The sequence below is a fragment of the Carassius auratus genome, unplaced genomic scaffold (assembly GCF_003368295.1).
Source record: "Carassius auratus strain Wakin unplaced genomic scaffold, ASM336829v1 scaf_tig00215135, whole genome shotgun sequence".
NCBI classification, from domain to species: domain Eukaryota; kingdom Metazoa; phylum Chordata; class Actinopteri; order Cypriniformes; family Cyprinidae; genus Carassius; species Carassius auratus.
In genome coordinates, this window is record NW_020527948.1 from 142,165 (window position 1) to 153,902 (window position 11,738).

Sequence of the window (11,738 nt, forward strand, 5' to 3'; positions counted from 1 at the left end):
CTATGAATTGAAGACATCATCATTTAACTCTCACTTGTCATCTGATCAGAACCTCAAAAACAACCATGAACCAGTAGTTCAGTAGTCCTCATTACGGGTCAAATTGAAAAATAAAGTCACTTTTAAGAAGATGAAGTTTTACACACCCTGGCGATGAGCGCAATCCAGAAGTCTTTTGCTTCCATTTTGGCCTGAAAATAACAGAGTCAAACTCTAACTAATTTGAAGTTGATTATGTTGTGTGTGTGTGTGTGTGTGTGTGTGTGTGTGTGTGTGTGTGTGTGTGTGTGTGTGTGTGTGTGTGTGTGTGTTGATGAATATGAGTGTGCACATAAATACTAGCATGTGCGTGCATATGTTTTTTTGTGTGTGTGTTGAAGAGTGATGTATGTGTTTGCACATTACTCACTTGATGACGACTTGTTCTTCTATCTGCTGATTGCAGCTTAAAACATTAAAATATAAAATAATTTAGTAATGCAAACTTCCCAAATCAAGAGAAAATCCCAAACTACATCAGAACTATGTTTTTCTAACTGCATTAAACTCACCTGTTCGGGATATTGTTCAGGTATATGAGCCTGTAAAGGAAGACATATAACTTCAGGAGAGATCTCTTTAAATGAGCAACTGTTTAATCTCATTTTGTTTTAGAGTTTAAAGTTGTATATATTATGTTTGTCATATACTCAGAAAATGCAGATAAAGAATAATAAAAATAAAGAATTGCTTGATATTGTAGGGTTTAAAATCAACCAAAACTTTTGTTTCCTTTCCCAAACCTATCATTCATCAATCCTACAAACTGAACCACTATAGTGAAACCATCCTTAGTCCTGATCAGACAGAATGCATTTTTTTTTTTTTTTGCATTTTCATTTGCATTTTGGCATTCTATTTTCAAAATCATGTTCTTTCATGTTCATGTTCATTTGGACAACTTCAAAGGCAATTTTCTCAGTATTTGATTTTTTGTTTTTGCACCCTCGGGTTCCAGATTTTCATGTAGTTGTATCTCGGCCAAATATTGTCCCCTAACAAACGATACATAAATGGAAAGCTAATTTATTCAGCTGTCAGATGATGTATAAATCTCAATTTCGACAAATTTACACTCAAGACTGCTTTTGTGGTCCAGGGTCACATATATCCTGAGAATAAAATAAAAATGTTCACATTTTTAAAGGGGTCATAAAATGCAGTTTAAGAAACTTATAATATTTTATCAAGCTTAGTTCATAAATATTTATCCTTTAAAAATAAGGTGCGTAAAGCAGAATAGAGTGGAAATGCTGAATACATGTACTACTTCTAGCCACGTCAAGCACTAATGTTACCAACTTACTGCATTATTAACACATCAATTCACAATCCAAACACAGCCATCTAATATTTTTGAAGAGTAATTACATACCCACTCAATACCATCCCAAAGAACACAAGAATGATGAGAAAATTCAGATGGAGCTGCATTATTCCAGGAATACTCATTGATATGAATTTAGAGACTGAAGGTTACGTGAGAGGAATAAAGCAAGAGAGATGTAGATCAAGGAGGAGCTTTTAGTTGACTCACAATGTTATTAGAACTTCATTTTACTACTGTATATTTAAGTATGTAAAATGTGAAACTCGAGAATACTTGTTTGTGATTTTGAACCCATTAGTTACAAAACAAAAGCAATGAATAAAAATGTGTGATTTGTATTGAAAATAAACCTGGGTTACTGGCTTTTGATAGTGAAACAAAACAGATATCAAATATCAATAATTGGAGGGGAAAAAAAAGTTTTGAATGGACAGAAAAAAATGTGCCTAAACAAAAGACTAAGAACAAAACAATTTACACATAAACCAAACAAACAAACAAAACAGGGATATGAGAAGTTACAAACTTTGGACTTAAACTCTGGCACACCCTTGATATGCATATGAGCTGTTGGAGGAATTCTCTCAGAAAAAAAATGAAAGAGAAAAAAAGCAAAAATTGTATCTTTAGGGGTACAACAGCTTGCCACTGCAGGGCAATACCCTCACAGGGACACTTCTGTACCTTTTTTTGCCTCTTCTTTACTCTAAGAAAAGGTACTGTATCATTTAGGTGCTGTTAAGTTCTATGTGTATTATAGAAATGTATATTTTGTTGTAGCCTACAGAGCTTTGCCATCAGTTCTCGTTGTTGCTAACCTCACACTCAAACGTGCAGGAAGTTGTAGGGAGGTGGTTGCCTGTCCAAATTTAGTAATATATTTTCTCCTGTTTTTGGTAGTGATGGGAAACTGAGGTTTTTTGAACCATTTGAGGTTTTCATCAAATTGTGCCAAAAAAAAAAAGAAAGAAAAAAAGGGTTAAATACTCGAAGCTTTTAAAACAGTTTGCATCTGGTGGTCAGACATATTTTCTCCAGCATATCTAACAAATAAATGCCGAGCAGAGGATATATATAGAATTACTTTTGTGCCTATAAAACTGAATATATTTTTTTCAAGAAGCTTTTGAAAATATAAACTGAAACTGAACAAAATGTCTTTGAAACTGTAAAAAAAAATCCTTAATCACTGACTTCGTTTTTAATACACTTCATGTTTTGCTAAATGTTTTCTCCTCTTTCTTTCGCTGATCACAAATGCACTTCCAGAGTTTTCATTTAAGCTACTGAAATTTTAGTTAATCTCTGAGGGGGCGGGGCTAGCGGTAGTGTGTACTTATTGGATACTAAGTTTTTGATTGACAGTTTCTCGAAATGGAAGTGAAGTATTCATGGTTGAATAAATGGTTGTCTTTGAGGTTCTGATCAGATGACTAGTGAGAGTAGGTACCTTCATATACTACAAAGTGGTTCATTTATCTAGGCTTAAACATTTAAGTATTGTTATAAGCGTAAACTGTTTTCTATGTATAGATTTTATTTTAGTCAAGTCGTGATGATTTGAGAAGGCTAAATTGATCAAATGTAGGCTCACTGTCTGCCGCTGGCAACTTGGTCGTTATTTTAAAAACAAAAACTTATATTTAACAAACAAAACAAAACAAAATTCTAAATTAACTTAATAAAAAACAATTAAACAAAATATAATCACTTTGCCATTACATACAAAACTATTCTTCTATTTTAATAATAAATGTAGGCCTATTATTGTATGAAATATAATACTTGAAGTCTACATAAAAAGAGCAGAATGCAAAATGTATACAGCAATGAAAAAAAATAAACCTACAATATAGAAACCTGAAACAACAGAATTCTATATTCACATGTCTCTTTGTGCTTGTGTGTCATCATACTAATCACCTTATAGGCTATTTACTCCTTTTTTCTAACCCAATAGCTCTTAAATGCAATCCATTGTGGAATCGCTCCTGTTGTAGAAGCACCAAAATTTGAGGCTTGTGCAGGGCTCTACTCTTGATGGCAAGCTAAAGACGGGATAAAGGTGGTCGAGAGAAACTAAAAAGAAAAAAAGAAAAAGTTACATCAGGTTACCTTTGCCTGTCTCTCTCACTATACACATCAATGTATTAAAATCCCAGGACAATCCTAGACTGAGCTTCTACTGCTATATATCACTCTACAGTCTCTAGCATGATTATCCCATCCATTCATAAAGAGACAGCAGTGATTCTACAACGGGTTGCATTTTAGAGCTATTTAGTTAGAAGAAAAAAAAAAAGAGTAAATGAAGCAGCCTATAAGGTATGATATGACATACAAACACACAGAGACATATGGATACTCAAATTAAAGAATTCTGTTGTTTTCAGGTTTGTCATATACATTTTGCATTCTGCTCTTTTAATGTAGATTTAAAGTATTTTAGTTCATACAATAATACATTTATTTCAATCATCTGTTGGAAAGAAAATAGAAAGCATCGCATAGTTTGTAATGGTTTATACTATAGTTTTTTTTTTTTTTTTTCATTGACCAATTTAAAATGTTTATTTGTTTTCTGATTTGGAAAGTTTTATCTTGAATCTGACATTTTATCTTATAAGTTGATCTCATGTTATGAGGAACGTTATCTGTAGGTCTTGACTGTGTATGATTTTCAATCATCCAAGGTGTAATTGATGTTGGTAATACTTTTTAATGTATCCTGTATTGTAGCTAATAGTTGTAGTGCATTACAAGATATTTGTGTCATTTAATCATCTAAATTTAATTTATGTAATTGAAAACTAGAAAGTGTTGTTGTGCCACATTCATTATTCTCTACCCTAACAACATTTGACGAAAAAAATATTGTCACGGCACAGCGAAGAGAGCACCGTGGAAGAAACAGCTGCTTGTTTGACTATGTGAACAGGTGTACTGAGTGAAGGTAAATGAGTCCGGGAGAAAGGGAAGAGGCTCACCCTGGTGGTGGAACACCGGGTCGGGACTCATGACAGGACCCCTCCTCTAAGGAACGGATTCCAGACGTTCCAGAATAAGACATCACGGAGAGAGGCGGAATGGAGGTGGATCTGCCAGTTCTATCTGGATTTGCCAGTTCACTAGGATCTGTGGTTTCTTAATAAGAGGCTTAATAACCACCAACTTAAATAGTTTTGGGACGTGACCTAAAGATAACGACGGTTAATAATATTGAGAAGCGGTTCTTCGGCTACAGGTAACAACTCTTTCAGTAATTTAGTGGGTACAGGATCTAATAGACATGTTGTTGGTTTAGATACAGTGATAAGTTGTTTAGCTCTTCCTGTCCTGTAGTTTTAAAGCACTGCAGTTTATCTTTGCATTGGATGAAACTGAAGTGTTAGATGCTGTATAATCTGTATTCTCTATTGTATTTCTAATGTAATCTATTTTATCAGTGAAGAAATTCATAAAGTCATTACTATTTAACGTTAAGAAAAAAGGAATATTTGAATCAGGTGGCGTCTGGTTATTTTTTAATTTAGCCACTGTGCTAAATAAAAACCTTGGATTATTTTGGTTATTTTCAATGAGTTTGTGGATATGTTCTGCCCAAACAGTTTTTAGAGCCTGTCTATAACTGGACATACTGTTTTTCCATGCAATTCTAAAAACTTCCAAGTTAGTTTTTCTCCATTTGCGTTCAAGACTACGAGTTTCTTTCTTGAAAGTGTGAGTATTTCTGGCACAGTACATTTTTCTCTAACCTTTTTCAATTTGATGGGTGAAACAGCTTCTAATGTATTAGAGAAAATAGTGCCCATGTTGTCAGTCATTTTGTCTAATTATTTTTGGGTACAAATAGCAGTTGAGATAGATCAGGCAGGTTATTTGCGAATCTTTCTTTGGTGGCTGGAACAATAGTTCTGCCCAGACGGTATCGCTGCGACATACAGTTAATATCAGTTATACGCAGCATGCACGATACAAGGAAATGGTCTGTAACATCATTACTTTGAGGTATGATATCTATATCAGTAAGATCGATTCCATGCGATATAATTAAATCTAGTGTATGATTAAAACGATGAGTGGGCCCGGTGACATTTTGCTTGACTCCAAAAGAGTTTATTAGGTCATTAAATGCAAGTCCTAATGCATCATTTGTATTGTAAATGTGAATATTAAAATCTCCCATGATTAGCGCCTTATCAACTGTAACCAGAAAGAAATCTGCAAATTCTTTTAAAAATTATGTATACGGCCCTGGTGGTCACAGTAGTCAGAGCAAGACATACCTGTACATTAGATTTCTTTTGCATGTCTGACAGTGTAACATTAAGCAGAAGTATTTCAAATGAGTTAAACCTGTATCCTGTTTTCTGGGTAACACTGAGAAACAACTTTTCTATGGAGCTTATAATATGTAAAAACTATTTTAATTGTGTAAATTTGAATTATCAACAACTTTAATTTAACAAAACTGAACTTTATGTGGCATTTAACATAGTTCTGAATTAGATTTCTTTTAACTGGAAGACGTGTCTTCAAACAGCAGTGGTTTTCTGGTGTTAGCAAATATTCCGTTTTTTTTTTAATACAGCTTCAAGTTTTCAAGATGAAGAAGAAATTCGGAACGTCAGATTGAATATTCAAAATTCAATATGTGAAATTCAGATTGTAGAGAAAGTAGATCAGAGGTTATCCACAGGGAAGAGTGGATCTCTTTTTCTCCAAAAAGTCGTACAAAGCATTTACGGTGACCGGAGCTGACAGCTTCAGTTCACTTGTTCTCTAGTCTTGTTGTGGCAAAAACATATTAACTTGTGGAAACGTGATAATACGTTGTGCATGGCCGTGAGCTATTGGTTTTTTGGGAACATCGTAACTTGTGTGAGCGTGATAATATCATGACTACGAGATAATTTTGTCGAGATAATCTCATCGAGATGATGACATCCAGGAATCGCTGCGTGGCTGCCGCTTTCTGTCTAAAGTGTTTTTGCGTCTTGGTGCAGACATTGTCATAGTTACAAACAACAAGGTCACATTTGAGTTTACTAAAAATAAACAAAACATATAACAGAAGTTTAGTTTATGAGTTATTAGCTATTTGTCATGTCATGGGACTATGACTAGCAAAGTTTTCATATCAAACACAGTTAACAATGACAATTTACTCGTAGCCTAATTACATTTTACCTGGCAAAATACTAACTAACTCACACACGCATGCTCTGGATTTGTATTTATTTTATTCTCTGTAAAAAAAAAAAAAAAATAGATCATCCAATAGGAATTCTTATAGGCTACATTTTAAATGATCAGAATGTTTTCAACACTATCGAGATGAGCTCAGTAAAATGTTAGATTGGTTGTTAATAATCTGCCCGGTAATAGTTTAAAGACGATAAAAAGATAAAACATATTTTTATCTCTAGCAAGTTTTGTATCAGGAATCCGTTTGTTTTCCCCCAAAAAGGGGCGTTACCTTTCGATGACGCAAAAGTAGCGTTGGCCTATACAGGTTTATCAAACGGGGCAAGTGCAGGACTCTGCCAAGACTTCCTGTGTTGAGGGAACAGGATTTTCCAGTAATGAAACATTTTTGTCCACCCCACAGACTTGTCAATCCAATAACTGATCGTCTTTTCACATAAAATTTGTATATTATTACTATTACAAACAGCGCCCTCCAGAGGGGAGGAAGGAGTAATGATAGACATGGCATAATACTCCCCGTCTGGTATCAAGAATAATACCAATCTTAATTTCTTAAGACATAAGCAAAATAACCTCTGTAATAGGTCATAAGAAAGTTTTAGCATTATCACTTTCAGTTACAGTTTTCTTTTTCTGACTTTGCCTTCTGAGTCTTGATTTTGCAGCGTCTGCTAAATGATTAAATGTAAATTTTGGTGCCTGTTATTGTTAAGTATTGAAAATTCATTACAATAAATAAATACATTACAATAAATAAATTGGTTTAAAGAACCCCCCCCCAACCCCCCACCCCCCCCCACACACACACACACAAATCACACATTTCACAAGTTCCACTTCTGCTATCACAAGCCGAGGGTGAAAAAAGGTTTGCTCAAACCTCAAACTGAATACTGCATCACACGCCACACTCAAGGCTATAGCTTCAAATAGCCTGTCCAGTTCAGCCAGAAATGACTCCACATTTATATTAGCTGGTTTATAAACAAAACAACAAATATTTGTTAACTTGCTAAAGCGGGAAAATAAAGAAAAGAAAGTCCTGATAAAAATGTGGATGGGGCTGAATACATGAAAATGTATATAAAAAATTAATAATATAATGACCATTTTAAAACCAGCACATGACCAGCTTAGAGCCAGCATAAAAAATACTGTTTTCCTTCTTGTTTTTACATGTTCTTTGTCCTTCGCACATTTTTTCCATCTATTCTAAACTTTTTTTCCTCCAAATGTTGATATTTGAGCTAAGGGTTGTTCCACTATCAAAAGCCAGTAAGCCAGGTTTATTTTCAATTCAAATCACACATTTTTTAGTTAGTTTGTTTACATCTAATGAGTTCCAAATCACAGATAACATTTTGCATACTAAAATATACAGCAGTAAAAGGAAGTTCAAATAATAATGTGAGTCAATTGTAAGCTCCTCCCCTGATCTACATCTCACTTGCTTTATTACTTTCACTAACACTTCAGTCTTGAACTTCATATCAATGTGTACATGAGTATTTCAGGAATAATGCAGCTCCGGCAGAATTTTTTCATCATTCTTTTGTTCTTTGGGATGGTATTGAGTGGGTATGTAATTATTCTTCAGTAATATTAGATGGTTTGCCTTTGTGTCTGGGTTGTCATAATAATGCATTATTATTTCTCAGAGGTTGGTAACTTGTGCTTGATATGTGGTCGTGAGGAGTAAATGAAGTGTTTATATTCCCTCTCTATTCTGCTTCTTATTTAAAGCATTTATTTTTACATATAAATTTCTGGAACTACATATTATGACCCCTTTAAAAATGAGAGTGATATCATAATATCAAGATATCATATTAAGGCCCCAATTAGACAAAATGTATATAGAATTTTTTAAAGACACGTCTCACTGGTTTCTTTACTGTAATAGTCTGGTTGTAGGATTGCTGAATGCACAGCAAAAATCTTGGTTGATTTTCAACCCTACAAAATCAAACAATTTTTTACTCTGGATTTTCTTTTGTACATGACAAGCATAAGATATAAAACTAGAAGAAGAAGATTAACACTTACAAAGATCTCTCCTAAAGTAATATATCTTTCTTTACAGGGTCATTTTTCTGAATAATAACCAGAAAAGGTGAGTTTAGTTCAGTTAGAAAAGCATAGTGCAGATGTAATGTATATGTTGTTCTCTTGGTTTGAGAAGTTTGCATTAATTAATTATTTCATATTTTACTGTTTCAAGCTGCAAACAGCAGAAAATAAAACAAGTCTTTATCGAGTGAGTAATGATGTGCATACACATACATCACTATTCAACACACACACACAATCATGCGACACCACGTAATCAAATTCAAATCAGTAAGAGTTTGACTGTTAATATCAGGCCAAAATGGAAGCAAAAGACCTTTGGATTGCGCTCATTGCCAGGGTGTGTAAATTTCCTCTTCTTAAAAGTGACTTTATTTTTAAGCTGATCCATAGTTAATGAGGACTACTGCTCTAGACAAGAACACTTTTGGTTCATGATTGTTTTTGAGGTTCTGATCAGATGACCAGTGAGAGTTAAATGATTACATATTTGGTTCATAGATGGACATAAAAAAAATATAAAAAAACACTCTGAAACCCATTTTTTAAATGTGTATCGACTCCATGAACAAAATAAATGTGTATTTTATTCTGTCTGCTTATTCATTTTTATTACAGCTTGTTGTACAACCAGCCAAGTCTGTTGGTAGGGTGAGTATTATGTTTTTAGTATTAACCTGTTATAGATCACTTCCAATCATGAATGAAATGATTACAGCGCTGGATGTGTGTTTTTAAAGAAGTCGGACGGATGTTGCTTCTGTGACACCATGGTCAGCTCCAATCATTTGGGAGGGAACCTTTGACCCCATACTGATCGACTCTATCTACAAACAACACAATCTCACCATAGCAACCACAGTCTTCGCTTTGGGAAAGTAAGTCTTCATGATATCTCTCATTTTATTAATAATTCGTATTTGTTTCCCATTCCTCTGTTTTTTTCTTGATTCTGGAAATAGTAATGATTAAAGCATAAATGAACCATAATATTTCTCCCTGTGTTTGTTTCCTCTGTTTGTTAGATACACACGTTTTGTTAAAGATTTTCTGGAGTCAGCAGAACAGCATTACTTTGTTGGATTTCGAGTGCATTACTACTTGTTTACAGATCAACCAGAATCGATTCCTGAGGTGAAGATGGGTGAAAACCATAATTTGACAGTTCTAAAGGTTCAGAGTTTGAACAGATGGCAGGACATCAGTATGAGCAGGATGGAAAAACTGGAAAAACTAATAGAGAATGAACTGGCCAACAAAGCTGACTATATTTTCTGCCTTGACATAGATACAAAGTTCTATGGCCGTTGGGGTGTGGAGTCTTTGGGTCGTCTGGTAGGTGTGATTCATCCTTGGTTGTTTGACGTTCCAAGGGATCGATTCACATATGAGCGTAGACCAGAGTCTCAAGCATACATTCCAGCTGGGGAAGGTGATTTTTATTATGCTGGTGCTGCATTTGGTGGCTCATTAGAAGATGTACATCAACTCACCAAAACCTGCAGGGAGAAGCTGCTCATTGATGCTGCAAACTCCATTGAGGCAGTATGGCAAGAGGAGTCTCACTTGAACAAGTATTTCCTTTTGAACAAACCTAGTAAACTGCTCTCTCCTGAATATATGTGGCGGGGCATCAATGAAAAAGCAGCCCAAATAAAAGTTGTTCGCTTCTCTAATGTAGCTAAAAACTATGCTGAAGTCCGTCCAAATCCATAGCAACCAGTATACAGGGACGTTCGCTGAAAAAAATTGAACTGTTCGGTTCTCCACGCGCTGGGACCAAAGTTCAACTTAAATCTGTAGTATGGTTTGTTATAAATAACACATAAAACAAACTCTTTCAGTTGATGGATGCGCATGAGAGAGAGAGAAAAAAAACCTGGACAAACCATTCTGTCTTGTTCAGTGATGCTGTATGCTCGAATATGAGCAGTCATTTATTCCATCTTCATTCAGGTGATGAATAGTATGAAGTTAATTTAATGGCAAAAAGATTTGCATACACAGGGTAAGAGTTGTGGAAGTGTACAAAAGTCTGTAAGCATAAATTAAATTTGCATGTGTAAGAGAAGCTTTGTAAAGGTTTGTAAGTTTTTTAGGATGTAAGCATATAAAGGCATGCAGCATTTTACTGTTACTCCTAAGTGTAATTCAAGTTTTGTGAAACTGCAGCTTCATGCTAAAGCAAAATAAATATGATCTGCATTCTTCTAATTTCCATTTTTCCACACTTACACTTTTGGCACGAAAACTGTTATTTTACGGAATGTTACTGTTTTATTTAAAAAACAATGTTCATGTAATTTAGAAATACAGTTTAAAATGGTAAAATTAGACTGTAAATGTACATATTCCATGTAAAATCACATGAAAAACGTAAATGTGCATAAAATATTTTAGAAATATCAAAAACTTTGATAACATGCAGGTGCTGGTCATATAGTTAGATTATCATCAAAAAGTTGATTTATTCACTAATTCCATTCAAAAAGTGAAACTTGTATATTATATTCATTCATTACACACAGACTGATATATTTCCAATGTTTATTTCTTTTAATTTTGATGATTATAACTGACAACTAAGGAAAATCCTGAGGTGCCTGTCTTCCCTGACTCATCTGATGACCTGAGGGATCAGAGCGATCGGGGGGGAAAGCGTAAGGAAGGAGGCTGGGCCAGTTGTGGGCCAGCGAATCTATGTCCTTCGAAAAATAGGTTGGGCAATGAGTGTTGCTTTCTGAGGCGAAGAGGTCGACCTCATGAAATCTCCCAGATTTTGCGAACCGTCTGGGGATGGAGCATCCACTGGTCCGAGGGGACATTGCTCTGTGAAAGCATGTCTGCTCCCAGATTTGTCTTGCCAGGTAAATGCGTTGCCTTGAGCGACCGCAGCCTGGGTAATGCCCATTCCAGTGCACAGAGGCTGGGGCACCCCTACAGGCGTTTTCCAGAAACCTCAAAAAATGCTATTTTCCGTGGTGAGGTTGGATTCTGAATTCAGAAACAAGATTCATTAGGACCAGCACTTAATGTCACGCGCGATTTGTAACTTTAGTAACTTTATGTTCCTTTTCCGTCTTCAAGC

At 34.9% G+C, this 11,738-nt stretch overlaps 1 protein-coding gene across 3 annotated transcripts; it reads left to right on the top strand.

Moving 5' to 3' along the window:
- The first annotated feature begins 8,046 nt into the window (after window positions 1-8,046).
- LOC113093767 (globoside alpha-1,3-N-acetylgalactosaminyltransferase 1-like) lies at window positions 8,047-10,905 on the top strand. 3 transcript variants are annotated; one of them, XM_026259328.1, is made up of 6 exons: window positions 8,047-8,158; window positions 8,664-8,693; window positions 8,802-8,990; window positions 9,269-9,301; window positions 9,391-9,528; window positions 9,676-10,905. In XM_026259328.1, the coding sequence occupies exons 3-6, from the start codon at window positions 8,845-8,847 to the stop codon at window positions 10,364-10,366; spliced, it is 1,008 nt and encodes a 335-aa protein (XP_026115113.1). In that variant the 5' UTR covers window positions 8,047-8,158; window positions 8,664-8,693; window positions 8,802-8,844; the 3' UTR covers window positions 10,367-10,905. The 3 variants fall into 3 exon arrangements, with proteins under 3 accessions (XP_026115113.1, XP_026115114.1, XP_026115115.1); XM_026259329.1 differs by having other exon boundaries at window positions 8,802-8,837; window positions 9,676-10,904; XM_026259330.1 differs by lacking the exons at window positions 8,664-8,693; window positions 8,802-8,990 and having other exon boundaries at window positions 9,676-10,903.
- Window positions 10,906-11,738: the final 833 nt, after the last annotated feature.

Coding starts and splice junctions, on each gene's coding strand:
- LOC113093767 (XM_026259328.1), top strand. CDS start 8,845: ATGATGTGCATACACATACATCACTATTCAACACACACACACAATCAT. Junction 8,991..9,268: donor GGATTGCGCTCATTGCCAGG/GTGTGTAAATTT, acceptor TTTTTATTACAG/CTTGTTGTACAACCAGCCAA. Junction 9,302..9,390: donor CAGCCAAGTCTGTTGGTAGG/GTGAGTATTATG, acceptor GTGTTTTTAAAG/AAGTCGGACGGATGTTGCTT.